Source organism: Mastigoproctus giganteus, chromosome 13 (assembly GCF_048544385.1).
Source record: "Mastigoproctus giganteus isolate SK-2022 chromosome 13, ASM4854438v1, whole genome shotgun sequence".
Lineage (NCBI taxonomy): Eukaryota > Metazoa > Arthropoda > Arachnida > Uropygi > Thelyphonidae > Mastigoproctus > Mastigoproctus giganteus.
The window spans coordinates 31,809,376-31,825,131 of NC_143587.1; the positions used below are offsets into that span (position 1 = coordinate 31,809,376).

The 15,756-nt window shown below is 40.6% G+C and overlaps 1 protein-coding gene across 2 annotated transcripts in view; it reads right to left on the reverse strand.

Moving 5' to 3' along the window:
- The window catches only part of LOC150075921 (BMP-binding endothelial regulator protein-like), a 210,069-nt gene extending 198,677 nt beyond the window's left edge, over window positions 1-11,392 (reverse strand). For both annotated transcript variants that reach the window (XM_090388034.1, XM_090388033.1), the window contains exon 1: window positions 10,871-11,392. In XM_090388034.1, the coding sequence (XP_090244160.1) occupies window positions 10,871-10,997 (127 nt within the window). In that variant the 5' untranslated portion in view covers window positions 10,998-11,392. The remainder of the gene's footprint in view (window positions 1-10,870) is intronic.
- Between the last annotated feature and the right edge of the window lie 4,364 nt (window positions 11,393-15,756).

A 15,756-nucleotide genomic window follows, 5' to 3' on the forward strand; every position in this document is an offset into this window, starting at 1 on the left:
TTCGAATGGTCTGGAGGTTAATCCTAGGAAATGCAGCTCTATTTCCTTTGCAGTTTCGAGGAAAACTAAGGTTTTAGTTAATCAATATTACATCAAGGAGATGCTGATTTCCAGATTTGCCGAAGTTAAAGATCTGGGAGTTACTTTTACCGCTGGATGTGGGTTTGATAAACAGAAATAAACACATTAGAAATATATATTAAACCAAGCGAAAAAATAAATTGGCTTCATTAAACGGCAAACGTACAGATTCCAAGATCCTCAGTTCTCCTATTCAAAACAACTGTAGTCCCTATACTAGAGTTTGCTTCTTCTATATGGAACCCACACTATGGATACTTGATACAGCAAATAGAATCGCTACAGATGAAATTTATTGACTATCTTTCCAGACGTAATCCCACGTTTCACCACAGAATCTTCTACCGGAATCCCTGTTCCTACTTCAAGCTTCAATCTTTGGAAACTCAGCGAACTGTTCTTGATCTAAAACTGTTGTACCATATCTTCGCTGGTTCAACCTACCTGCCGGATCTTCTGCGCCATATTGACCTTCACGCTCCAGCGGTGACTACTAGACAGAAGACTACATTCCACATTGGTAAATATAGACTAGAGATATCCAGGAACTCCTTCTTCAAAAGAACTTTGGGCACTTATGAACAAGTTTGAATTGGATATGGCTGTGAACAAGAAAGAGTTTCATAGAACTATTTGCATTCGGTTGACTGGCTGACGGATGAGTTCTGGGTTAATCATATCCTCATTAATTAGTGTGTATGTTGGATCCTGCAGCAACCTGCTCACTGCGATTTTCTTCATGGCACTGGACTTGACGTCATGAATACCATTTTTATTTCCGTGAATTGGACTTTTCCCGTTCGGGGAACTCTCATTGTACAAAGTGTGTTATTCTACTATTTATTTTTATGTTTTGTACAATCTTTGTTCTGTTATCTTTTTCTGCTCTGTTATACACTTTAATTGGGCGTATGCCTGTGTATATTATATGTTAAAAAATAATAATATACTTTTAAGTCTCTTTTCTCTCTCTCTCTCTCTCTCTCTCTCTCTATATATATATATATATATATATATATATATATATATATATATATATATATATATATATATTCCGGTCATCGGAGGTACATCACTGGACATAATAGGGCTTACGGAGACGTGGTGCCACCCGGAAATTGGGGATGATGAGTTTCAGTACGGCTTGTATAATGTATTTAGGAAGGATAGAGTAGATAGAAGGGGTGGTGGGGTAATGCTTCTTATCAGAAGCAGCCTGAGTGCGACGATAGCTTTCCCAGATTCAGACATTTCACATGGTAGTATAGAGTCTGTATGGTGTGAGATAGTTGGAAACAAAGGTACAATGCGAGTAGGCGTAATCTACAGACCAGGTGATTGTGAAGACTATGACAAAAGCCTCTACATGCAAATGGAATGGGCAAGTAAGCGTCAATGCCTTATTATGGGTGATTTCAATTTGCCTCTAATTGATTGGAGTAAATGGGAAGGTAACTCGACATGGGGAACAAAATTTTTAAATCAACTAGATGACTGTTATTTGTATCAACATGTCAGGGAAAGTACTAGAGAAAAGAATATCCTAGACCTCATCATCACACATGAATCAGATGACATAACAGGGCTGACAGTAGAGGAACCAGTAGCAGGAAGTGATCACGGAGTTCTACGGTGGATGATGACGAGAGAGGTAGCAGAAGTAAAAGGCAAAGGAATGGGTTTTAATTTCAGAAAAGGAAATTACGATGCCTTAAGGTACTACATGGCCTCTATTAACTGGGTAGATATCGCGCAGAGAATGAATACAATTGAACTGTGGTACGCTTTTAAAACATTAATCACAGATGCCTTGAATGCGTATATACCATTAAAAAAATACTCCACGAGAAGGGTTCCAAGTTGGATGAATAGTGAAGTTGCCACATTACTTGAGCAGAAAAAGGTGGCATGGAAACGTTACAGAGCAATAAAAAGTACTGAAGCCTATAACAGCTACAAGGTGGTGTGTAATAGAGCCACAGAAAAGGTTCGACAGGCAAAGGCAGTTTATGAGAAATCACTAGCAAACAGAGCAAAGAGGGGGGATAAAGAATTCTTCACATATATAAATGCCAAGAAGAGCAGGACAAACCAGATCGGACCTTTACGTAAGGGAAAGGGGATAGTAATAAATACACCAGCTGCCGTTGCAGATGAACTCAACAGTTATTTTGCATCGATATTTACAAATGAAAAGCCTTTTGTGGCAATGGGAAATTGTGGGAGCGAAGTTAAAAAATATGTAATTAATGATATTGAAATTTCGCAAGATTATTTAATGAAAAAACTTTCAAGCCTACAGACTAGTAAGGCTCCTGGAGTTGATGGAATATACCCTATAATCTTGAGAGAGGCGGCAAGCGAGTGCATTGGACCACTGAGGCTGGTTATGCGAGCATCACTAGACTCTGGGGAGATTCCCTTGGATTGGAAAAGTGCAAATGTATCTCCCATACATAAGGGTGGCTCTAAAAGTGAAGTGGGAAATTATCGACCTGTCAGTCTGACTTCAGTAGTAGGGAAAATCATGGAGGCATTGATCAAGGGTGGAATTCAGGATCATTTGGATAGAATTGAAATTCTCAAGGATACTCAGCATGGTTTTGTAAAGGGAAAATCATGTTTAACAAATCTGGTTCGCTATTTCGAAAGGGTCACTCACGAGCTGGATTTAGGGAATAATTTCGACATTGTTTATTTAGATTTCAGCAAAGCTTTTGACTCAGTCCCACATGAGCGGTTGCTTTATAAGCTGGAACAGGTTGGAATCACTGGGAAAATCCTTAGATGGATAGAAGGATGGCTTCAGGGCAGGAGGCAGAGGGTTGTGATAAATGGCTATTCCTCAGATTGGGTTGATGTAAGAAGTGGGGTTCCCCAAGGATCAGTATTAGGACCACTGTTGTTTTTAATTTTCATAAACGACATTGATGAAGGGATAGAGGGCGTGATGTCTAAATTTGCAGATGATGTTAAAATTGGTAGAGTAGTTAATGATCACTGTCAAGCTGAGCTTCTTCAGAGAGACCTAGATAGACTTCAAGAATGGTCAGAAAAATGGCAGCTGTGCTTTAATCCAACAAAGTGTAAGGTATTACACCTGGGAAACAGTAATCCCAAAATAACTTATTCACTTGGTGGAGTTCAACTAAACCCAGTACTGGAGGAAACGGACTTGGGTGTTACGATACGGTCAGACATGAAATTCTCTGAGCATTGTAAACAGGTTGCAAGGAAGGCCCATGGTGTCCTATCGATGATCTATCGAACTTTTGCAAGTAGAGATAGGGACGTGATAATCCCATTATATAAGGCCTATGTTAGACCACACTTGGAATACTGTGTTCAAGTATGGAGACCGCACCTAAAGAAAGACATCGAGCTTCTTGAAAGGGTGCAAAGAAGGGTAACTCGCCTGGTGAGATCGGCAAAAGGGCGTCCTTATGAAGAAAGACTTCGAATATGTGGGTTGCAGAGTTTGGAAACTAGACACCTTAGAGGAGATTTGATTGAGGTGTTTAAGGCTCTGAGAGGCATCAGTAAAATGAATGAGGACAAAATTTTCAAGATTATAAATGATGCTAGAACTAGGGGACATAAATTCAAGTTACGCGGGGAAATGTTTAGATTGGACTGCAGGAAGTTTTATTTTAGCCAGCGAGTTATAAATTACTGGAATAAGTTGCCTTCATGGGTGGTAGAGGCCGACAGTTTGGGGAAATTCAAAGGTCATCTGGATAGTACTTTCGGGTAAGGGAAGCGCATAGGATGATAGGATTAATTTCCTTTTTATTTAATTTTTAATTTCATTTTATTTTTTTTATTTATTTATTAATTATTATTATTTATTTATTTAATTTTTGTTTTTATCATTGTTTTGTTCGGATTTTTTTTTTTTTTTTTTTTGGCTGGTGCAGCCAAAAAAAGCCATAGGCTTTCTTGCACCATACGGCCGTTACTAATACTAATACTAATACTAATACTAAATCATCAACAGAAGAGAATGTCGAAAAACAGCCTGTTGCACGTGCTTCAGAAACGAAAGTTGCAACAAGTACATTATTCAGATTTCGATTAATAAGTGTAGTCTCCGAACTTTCAAATACCCTTCGTGTATGATTTTTTTAAAAATACGAGGTGTAACGGTAAATTCTCGAACTGGTGCAATAAAAGGAACACAAAGTAAAGCCCAGCAAAAGGAATTTTATTTTTATTCAAAGTAATCACCACCTGACTGAATGAACTTATTACACCGGTCTAATTGTTTCTGAAAAGAGTCAACGAAGGACTCCAAAGAGATGATGTTCAGTTCGTCAGTCACGGTTTTCTTTATGTCCTCAATATTCTGAAATCTCCTTCCTTTGACGGCCGTTTTCACCTAAGAGGAAGAAGTTCGCTGGTGCTAGATCGGAAATGTATGGTGGATGGTTGAACTGTACAATGGTATAATGCCATGTTTCGTCAGAAATGTCTTCACAATAGTCTTTTAAGAACCTGTACATAGAAGATAACATTGACTATTTCCCTTCAGGTACAAATTCCTTGTGAACGCACCCTGTTCAAAAACATGATCAGCATCATTTTGATCCTTGGCTTTTGTAAATGAAACTTTTTTGGGCCTTGCTGATGATTTTTAAGTCTATTGCATGCTCCGATGCCTCTACTTTGGATCGTACTGAAATGCTGACTATTTCCCCTTCAGTTGCAGATTCCTTGTGAACGCATCCTGTTCAAATACTATATGTATATGAAATACGGTTTGCAGTTTCAGCGCCTCGCTTCCAGCCAGAGAGGCAGTCAAGATTGTGGCACCCATTGGAGCTAAATGACTAGCACTCACTGTTTGCTTCTTAAAGCGTATAATTTACACACATATCTCGTTACCTTTGTCCCTTCTCCGCTCCCGTTACAGCAGATCTACATTCTTCCTATGGAAGGAGGGGAGCACGATTTCAGTCTCCATATGTCAAAAACTTGTATTCAAATTGCCGAAAGTCATAATGCTAACAACCAAAGTTGTTGGCATTATGACTGAGGCCGACAAAAAGGCTATTAATGCCATCCGGATATTAATGGTAGAGCAGTGTAAGTTAAAAGGGAAGCTAGTACATGAATTTCAGTATTCAGGATTCATGCTTCCAAATTAGAACGATTTGGCACGACACCTTTTTTCTGTTTTCTGTTTGTCCTCTCCCTGTTCTCTGGGCTCTGATACACCCCTCCCCCTCTCCTCCCCATACACTACAGGATACGGGAGACTTGGTGAAAGTGAATCCGGCATATTACCTCTAAACTAAAAAATTATAGGATCTAAGTAGACCTTGCCAGGAAGAAATGTCCTGTTCGTGGCGAACCAAAGAAAATCCAGAAAATTTAAGGGGGCTTCCTCATGCTAATTTATTAAAACACTGCAAGTAGAGATACAGTCACATATACCTTAGAGAGTATATGTATACTCTCTTGTATATGTACACATACACCAAACACTATCACTGCATTCTTCCCTGGCCTGCAAAAAAACTTGCGGCTAGGCCTGCACCACAACTGAAGAATAACAGTAAGTTGAGGTGCCCAGAGAGTGCAGAAAGTGCAGAAAGCAAGAGTCGAATAAATGAAATGAAAGCAAGAAGAATGAATGAAAGTGTAAGTGTGTGAGAAAAAGAACACAAACCACAAATGCTACAGTTAAATACATACAAACCCTAGTTTTAAATAGTATTTAAATTTACATTACACATCATTGCATCCCCCCCAGGTGTGTGAGAAAAAGATGAATGAGTGCGAGTGAAAAAAAAAAAAAAAAAAAAATATATATATATGAAACTTGAAAGAAAAGAAAAAAAAAGAAAAAAAGTATTTAAAAAGGAAAAAAATGTATAAAAATAGAATGCAAGTAGAATGAGAATGCAGATTATGAATGAAGTAAATTTGTGCCTCTCCCACCCCTTTGCCTGGTGGGTTAACCACTGCCAACTAGCATATCCCACCCCCAGAGCGGGATGGGCATCTTGACCTTCCTACCGGATTTGACACTACTTGGACTTGACACCGACGAGGACATGACACCGACGAATTTTCTGTCGCTTTGCTGCCAACACGCCATTGGCGATCTGAACTGGGTACACTAACCCGGTTCTCTTTAAAACCCCATCCCCGGGCAGGGGAGGGAGGTAGGAGACAGGTCTCTGTCTCCTCTCCTCTCCTCCCTGCCTACCCCCCATACTTCGCCTGGTGGGAGCTCGTCTCCACTGACCTCGTTGGAGATGCCTACTCTATCGTCCCTATTCTTCTATCTGTTTTCTCCTCAGTCTTCAGTCTCCCTCCCTTCTCTCACTAAACCGACCGAGTATACCCCTTAACAATGCCGCCAAATTCTAATCAACGTCTAAATTTTACCGTTTTCTTGTAAATCTCTTTTGGCCAAATTCTAGTGTACACCCCCTTTTTTTTTTTAGGCTTGCCACTGAAATCCTTGGAAATTAGGTGCCAGAGCCTGCCAGAGTACTTAAATAATCTACTGGGTGCCTGACCTGCCTCCTCGTGGCAAAGTGTGGGCAACGGTGGGTCCCAATAGGGGCCCAACGACTAAATGGCCAGAGAAACAACAGAATATAACGCTACACAACAAACCACTCCCCACACACTTTTTAAATCTGCCTTCTCGCGGAATACAACGCGGAGATGGGGGAAACCCCTGGTGTAAAGTGTGTTAGTTGCCGTCAGACAACTAACACACTTTACACTTTATACCTTAGAGAGTCTACGCGTGTAGCACAGTGGTATCGCCACCATCCTCCCCACACCCGACGGAAAAGGCCCGGTTCGAATCCCATCGATGAAGGGAAGAACTTTAGTGGGCTTTTTTCACTCCGTGACTGAGTTAGTCGGTCCCAGGCGTAAATAGCAAGGTTTTTTTCCCTGCCAAAAATTGGGGTTTTTTTCGTCCAGCAAACAGACAAATCGACCAGAGAACACACGCAATTTACAGACAAATAAATATATGGGTAAATGTAATAATTTACGGGGGACCCTAATATCATAATTTGTTTTGTTTTTTTATACCTTAGAGAAAAATGATTGACATGAATAAAAAACAAATCTAGTTCTTGCCTCTTATTCAGATATGACGGACATATTTCTCAGTAAGGAAATAAAATAAAATAAACTCCTTCCCAACTCCAAAAAAGTAACAATCAGTATATATCAGCAGCAATTTTAGATAATTGTTAGAAAATAATAAATAAATACCGGCAACGAATTAACAGTACTTCTAACTTTTTTGATTTGTCAATAAATTTTACTTTTTTGTTTTTCGTACACTTCCAGTCAAGTTACTGCCCAGTTTTCTTACAATACACACCCATTCTTACATTCATGGGTGGGAAGTGGTGTAGCTACAATTAGGTTTTCACCATTTCCCCGAATGGTCAACTCGACCGGTATTTTCAGGCGGTCACCCACCCTAGTACTTTCTGAGGTCAAATCCTCTTGACGTTGGCTCAACCATAATTGGTTGAGCGACGCACACTGTCGGTATGACTGACGCAAGGCAAATTATAACCTTCAAATTTACTTCCGCAAAGTTCCAAAGCTCTACAAACTCTATTATAACCAAGATAAGCAATTCATTTAAAAATATCATAAGTCGTGTTTGATAATATACAAATGATCTTTTCTTTTTCTATTCAAAGTGCCTTACTATTATTTAGTATGAACTTTATTGACCCATTAAAGAGGTACTCTTTCTTTAAGCCGACATAAACGGTATTCTTTAACATAGCAGAATTTATCTATCTTTCAATTTAGTTTAGGTATATTTGCAATAGTGTCGCTAGAAACTGCCTGTTCTTCAAAAAAGTCGCCATAGTAATAGTTGACTGTTGCCAAGTTTAGCAACAGTTTCTCTTTGATTATTCTTTGGCAGCTTATCAAATTTCTCTTGAACCCTAAAATCTCTTTTGCAGCAGTGTGTATGATAATAGTCTTAAAAGCTGTTGAACTGTAAGCATTAAACTGCACTGAACAGTGGCCTCTTGAGTGCAGGCCAGTATCACTGGCAGGCAGCTGCTGTAGTGCAAGCAATTAATTAGTACAAAAGGAAGTGATGGTGTTGGGAAAATGAAATAGATAATAATCAAATGGGCTAAATGTTGAACGAGGGTTGCATATATATATTTTTCCTTCCTCCCGGAAACTAGGGTTTTTCATCCCACAAATAGAAACTCCGACCTTGCTCTATTAATAACCAGTAACAGGGATTGTATTTTAAAAACTGGTTGAAGTTTATTATTTAACACAACGCTTACTGAAAATCTGTAGACGAACTCTGGTGAAAAATCGTAGTACTAAACCAGAAGAATGTCCAGTTGTTCAATGAAGGTTGCATGTTTTTTTTGTTTTTTCCCCCCCTGGAAACTCGAGTTTTTCATCCCAAAAATAGAAAACCCGACGCTGGTCCATTAACAACCGGTACAGCGATTGTACCGTATTTTAAAAATTAATTGTAATTTAAAATAAAATCTGTTGAGAATCGCTGAAGGTGAACTCTGATGCAAAAACAGAGTACTACAGCTGATGCATTTCTAGATGCAAATTAAAAATGGAATAGATCGAATAGGGGAGCATTTATTCGATACGTAGATAATGTTAATAATGTTAGGGTTTCAGAATACCGTTTTCTCAAAACATCTTCAGCACTACGACAACTGTATTTAACCAAAAGTGTTGCAATATTGTGAGCGTGGTATAGTTTATAAATTTTCAGATATTTTAGAAGGTAAAAAAGTTCTTTTCATAAATGAATATATAAAATTTTTGAAGGATGGAAGGGACTGTCTCATATTCATAAAATTGCGTTGTCATCAGATTAATATTTATCAATCGCTAGCAAAGTAGTTCCTTATAAACAGACACAAAGTAGATTTACAAGAAATTATGGAAGTATCTAGTAAGAGCTGAGGATAAAGTTAGGCTGAAGATTCTTCCCAGCTCTGACCCCTGACATCCAAACAAGCATCATCTTTATTTTATTTACAAATAACGTAATCCGAATCGAGTACATCGGGAGTCAAAAAAGAAAATTTTACGAAACAGAATGTTAGTTAACAAACTATATTAATAACCAAATGAGTGCATGACTTTATCGATGCAAACCGGAATGAGTTCCGGTGCGCTCTGATGTCCATTCCCATGCTTGAAGTGTATAGATCAGTGTTTCGCAACCTGTGTGCCGCGGAACATTCTGTTCACTTATATTACGCAAATAACAAATGTATTATTAAGTATACCCAACAGAAATAACTTCCCATTTGTGAATATATGAGTATATTAGTGATTGTACTGTGTCACAAAATTTTAGGGTCTTTAAGTGTGCGCAGCAACGAAAAGGTTGAGAAACACTGGTATAGATTCTCCCAGATAGTACAGTGGTTACGATCACTGTCCTTCCACGAAGTGTGGAAAAGACCTGGATTAATTCCGTCAAGACAAGAGGGAACTTTATGGTTTTTTTTTTTTTTTTCATTGTGGCCGAGTTAGTCAGTACCGGACGAGCGCTGCATACCATCCGTCCCGAGTTTCTGTTCCAGCAAAACAGACAAACCAACCACAGAATTCACAATATGATGATGCCTCATAACCTTGCTTTGACACGAAAACAAAACAATAGTGTATATACAGTTTCAGAAAAGAAAAGAAAAACTTTTACTCGTATTAAAAGTACACAAATTTTGACGATGCCCTTCCACCTCCTTCTTCTTACTCTAGCACGTTTACCCCGGTGTATTTAAAATAGGAATGCACGCGGGATGAAAAGCCAGTTTCCTCGAGAAAAATCTGCGAAACTCTCTTTACAGGCAGAGAGAAACAGTTACTTCTATTCAGAAGGGAGCCGAACCTGGATTTCTCGTTCACGAAATAAAATGCATCCTTCTTAGCGTCAGAGATTACTCTTGTAAACTTAGTTAAAAAAAAAAAATCATATGAACTGTTTTATTAAAAATATTGAAAGGTGTGATCATTTATAATGAACTTTTATCGCATTAAATACCAGTATGGTAAAAAAGGTAAACTGCAGCCGCCATTTTATCAACTCACTGCAGGATGGAAGCCTCCTCAACAATTCATGCTGGGGGAAATGTACCATAATCTGTCACGCTGGTCCAGTACGGGTTGGCAGATCGACCGTATTTAGCAGTTAGGGGTTTGAACCCAGGTCTACTCAAAGAGCGCGTGCTACTGCACTCCCGCTGCTGACCACTCGGCTACGGAAATACCAGTATGACTTCTGGTTAAATCAAGTCGACATCAAATATCACTGAAACCCATACGAACGAATGAAAGTTCGAGTAGGTGTATGTGTGTGCATATTGAGCGCCAAAGCAACCAAGGCCACGAGACTTCAGAATATTGCGCTTATAATTGCGTGTATTCTTTGGTCATTCCTGCGCTCCTATTATAGATGAAAAACCCGAGTTTCCAGGAGAAATGAACTCGCAATCCTCTCCCGAGGCTGATTAACTGAGTCACGTTGTGAAAAAACATCCATAAAAATTCCTGGTGTCAATGACGAGATTCGAACTCGGGCCTTTTTCACCCGATGTGAAAGGACGATTATTATAAACACTGCGTTACCACGAGGACTTTCGTGTGGGGCATTATTCTAACTACCGCGCGTTAGAGATAAATGTCAAATAAAACATTAACAGAGTCATCAGAATAACCCGCTATATTTTGAGGTAATTAGAATAGCGTACCTTTCCCAACTGAGCAAAACAGTTTGAGTACTCACCTTGAATAATTTGCGTAACAGTCTTCTGTACAATGGTACACAAGACGATTGGCACAATTATAGAGTACACCCTGGAGCAAGGAACTTTCTCGAGCATGATCAGAAAAGTGGAGACTGGGTCCTTCATTTATACACAGATTTAAAACTTCTCCGATTTAATGTTTATTGTATTTTCCCCGCTAACTTCATCGACGACAGGTCAATCAACCAGTTCACAGTCTTGTGAATTCTTGAATTCGCGTCTTTAGCAACATTTTCGTTTTAGTCCTTCCCTTTATACAGAAGTCAGCAGCGAAACTTTAAAAACACAATAATAAGAGAGAAAAAAATCGCACGAAGAACATAGAACAAGTTAACAATAAAAAAAGAAATTCTTTCACAAATGCCGGTAACCACGTGGCATCGTTGGAAATTAAAACGCTACCCTCGCTGATCTCCAGCGAAGTTAATCTTCCCAGCCAGACTGACGCCTTTCTCGACGGTAAATCACCACACAAACTAAACAGGCAGCACGCGCGCTTCTACTACTCACCCATCAGCACGCAACTAGCGGGAAGCGAACGCCACTCCGATCAGTTGGTAGTAGTAGACGCGAGGAGCGGGCATGTGCAAACCATGTGGTAAGTGCTCCACGAGGTTCAGGAGGACATTGTTGACGTAGTGAAACACCAAGATCCGGAGCGTGAGGTCTGGATTACATTAGAAGACAAACACTGGAGCAACATAGCCACAGTAAACAGCACTTCAAAGAAAGAAAACAAATGACAAACGTCTAAGGAATTCCCCAACGAACGTGAGGAAAAATAAATGGGATATTAAAGGATGCTGAGCATCGTTATCAGTGTTAAAGACGTTTCGTTCTATACAGATCTTAAAAATTTGACACGGATTACTTAATGCTTTAATGATTCAGCAGTTGATTACTCAATGAAACTGATAATACTCCATTTTTTTATGACAATTCCGAACTTGAAAGGTTAATTTAACCTACGGTAGGTATTTTTATTATGATGGTGAGTCGATAAACAAAAAATAAACTTGTTGATGGCGGACTTTAATTTCTCTATGTCGAAGAAAGGTTATTCCAATAATTTGGAGTAGAGGAATAAGAAGGATGGTTAGTTTGAGTTGAACAGTGAATAGATGACGGTGGATGACGCAGGTGATGAGTGGTTTAGAAGAGGTGAAAGTGCAGATTACGTTTTGGAAGAATAGTGTCTTTTGAAATAACTGTACCAAAGACATTATGCAGAAACTGGGAAAACGTGCGATAAGGAATGGAGTGAGTTAATAAGAGAGGAATCTGATTTATTTAATCATACGCTTGTATCAGGCAAGGATTGGGTACAGGAGCGGTTTAAGGTCGGTTGAGGCCCCGGCCGCAGAATAAAATATTGGGCCCCTTAAAAAAAAGAGAGAGACAGGGAAAATAAAAATACATATTAACCATTTTTTTTAAATAAATAAAAAATATTATGTACTATTAATGTTTTATTTCCAATAAAATTTGAATATAATATATGTATAATATAATTAATAATAGCATAATAATAATCACAAAGTTTTGAACTAATAGTTGAACATATTAGTGCAACTATGTTGAACTAATTTGTTGGGGTTTTGCGTGGGCCCTTCAGAAGTCCGGCCCAGGGCGCGCGCCCGGTGCGCCAGCCGTTAAATCCGCCTCTGATTGTGTAGGGATTTAGGAATATCATTCACGATGTGAAAACAGTGTTCCAAGTTATGTCGAATTTCGGATTTGTATTAAGTTAACAGTTGCTCAGAACCAAAAAACGGAAGCGAAGAAGAAATTCTGGATTTACATAAGCAGGAATCGATGACTGTGATATTGTTATATCAAGAATGCTTAGTGGCTAGGGTTAACAAAGGATAAGAATAAATAAATTTTCTGTTCATACTCCGGCACGACAAGCAAGTTAGTAGAGTTTACAATAAATCGTCAATACAAATATTTATCGTATGTAGTAGTCCGGGGCTTGAACCGCGGTCTACTCAAAGAACGCGTTCTATGCACTCTCGCTCCTGACCACTGGGCTACGTCAGGCCTGATGTGGTTGTTGTTTTTTTTTTCTATAAATCGGGATTTATGACGTAAGGTATCCGATTTACAAGTGAAATCCTGACGGTTTAGTTTGTGTGGTGATTGCAAAGAACAAGAATTATTAAACGAGAAAGATGCACTCGTAGCAGGGCCAGTACCAGAGTTCAGGAAGCCAGGGTGAGAATGCGTCAGAAAAAAGGACACTAAGGAGTTCTCCTTTCGATGGAGCTCCCCATATGTTGGGATTTCGGGCCCTTCTCAGACCAAGGCCTGGGTGCATTGTATTAGCTGCGCACTCTCCTCCCTCCCTCCTCCAAGGACCAACCCTGGCCAGTAAATTACTACCGGCAGGAAAACTATGCATAGGAAAGAAAGGCGACAGCAGAAACCAACGAAACTTCTCACTGGATACCACTTTTCTTCTTTTGCGTGAGATACATTGACTGGGCAAAAAATTAGAAACCTTTTGCAGTTGGCGTCAACAGATAATCAATTTGCATATTGAACATAGCGGTAAGTTGTACGTATTCTAAGCTATCACATGGTATGATCGCAAGTTTCTTGATATCAGATAAATACTGTACGCTCTTCCGGGGCAGCTTAGTCTATGGGGAAGATATAGTAAGTGTAAGTGTTTTCAGTGTCTAACGGCACCAGGGGTTTCCCTCATCTCCGTGTTGCTTTTATTGTGGGTGTACCAGTTCACTGGGAAGGCCAGAGATTTAAAAGTGTATGGATTATGGAAGTGTGGTGTTTTGTACCGTTGTTCCTCTGGCCATTTAGCCGCTGGACCTCTTCTGAGGCCCAACGTTGCCCCACTTACGCCCCGTGGAGGCAGACCAGGTACCCAATAGTCTTTAGTTCACTCTGGCAGGTCCTGCCACCTAATTTCCTGAGATTTCAGTGGCTATGACCTTAAAAAAATAAAAAATAAAATTTTTTTTTTTTTACACATATATGTATAGATATATGTGTGATATCTCTCGATTGCGTAGGGTGATGTCGCTTGAATAAGGATAGACCGAAATATGAGCGTAAGTTAATTTGGATTCATTGAATTTATGTGGGGGGGGGGGGGAATTTGCTTGTGTAAAGATAGAGAGGGGGGAGAATGAAGACTGGGGGGTTAAAGGAGGAAGGATAAGGCCAATAGAGTAGGAGGCCTCAATTTGGTGTCAGCAGGGCATGTCCATGCCCTGCCAGAAGGAAGAATGGGGGTGGCGTGGAGGGGAGGAAACAGTATGACCGTCTCCTCCCCCCTGCCGGTTGTTGTTGTTGTTGTTATTTGGTTTTTAGGAGCATTAGCAACTAAGGCCATATTGCTCCGGGATGTGCGGTGGTCATTCCCTGACCTTTCCGCATCCTCCGTATTTGGTGGTGACGGGCTCGAACCCCGGTCTAATCAAGAAGCGTGTGCTACGCACTGCTGCTCCTTCCCACCTGGCTACGGAGGCGCCTCCCCCTGCCGGGGTGGGATAGAAAGGGCCGGACAAGGGAGCCGGCACAGGTCGCCAATATGGCGTGTGTGCAGCCTGGCTGCAGAGTGGCTAGGTCAGCAGGTTCAGGACAGCATCACAACACTGGCCCCACCAGGAGGTACATCCAGGGACAAGGTCTCTACCGACTTGTTCAGAGATCGGTTGAATTCCGGCGTTGGTCATGGGATCAAAGTCTCATCCAGTTTGCTCATGGTCATTCTATTTCCATTTTGGGTGGTTATTGTTGGTATGTGGTCACTTCCACTGTTTGTTCTGTTGTCTGGGCGCCGATGCAGTGTTGTCAGTCCTGCATATGGTGATTATCACATCCTAGGGTAGTTCGTTGGGTAAATTACATGCGCTGTCGGTCCAGTTGACAAGGGTGTCCGTGTTTGATTGTGATGTTCGTGGGAGCAAAGTCCCGTCCGATATCGTGGTACTTTGATCTTTCTGGTACAGTTGACAAATTAATGGCACTCATGAGAGCAGAGTCCCGTCCGATGAGTTGTAGTTGTAGTGAGGTCCTGCATCAGGCCTGGGGAGGTTGGGTCATTGCCCTTAGCCGGGTAAACAGCTCATGTGCAAAACACGAGAGGGCCTTGTAGTGCTCCTCCTCATGTAATATAAGGTGCTCCTGTTTCTTCGGATTAAAGCGTATCTTTGTGATGAAATGACATCTGATGTCCTCAAAGAGGAGACAATCGTGCATTAGGTGTGACCATGTTTGGTTTTCTCCACAGTGGCATAATGGGGAATTCCTGATGCCGAAAGTTGACAGCTTGGCATTAAAAGAGCCATGCCCTGTTAGAAGAAAGGTGGTGTAGAGCCCCGGTGAGAACCAGTTTGGCTGTTCGGGATACACTTGGGTAATGTCCGGGTTATCTCACCTTTAGTTGAGCCCACTCATCGGGACTGCCAGGTTTGTTGAAGATATTTGGTTAGTCGTTTCTTTTCTGCATTGCTGTTGTTGGTCGGGTCTGTGGTGAAGCCAATGCAAGTTACACTGTTCCCTCTTGATAGTTGATATAGCATGCCACAGCGGACAATCTCCAGGTCCAAGGGTAGGAGCCCCACAAGGGCCTGCAGTGCGTGTGAGCTGACCGTGCAGCATGCTCTGGAGACGGTGAGTAAGATGCTGCGCTGTATCGTTTCTAGCTTTCTTTTATTGACTGCGGTGGTTGCTTTTTTAAACCAGATCCCTGCTGCATAGCTGATGGCTGGAATGAAGAAAGCCTTGTAAAAGAGGATCAGCGTTCTTTTCCTTAAGCCCCAGTCCTTTCGCGAGACTCTTGCTATGAGGGCTGAGTAGTTTTTTACCTTTTTTTGTAGATATACGAGGTGTGGGG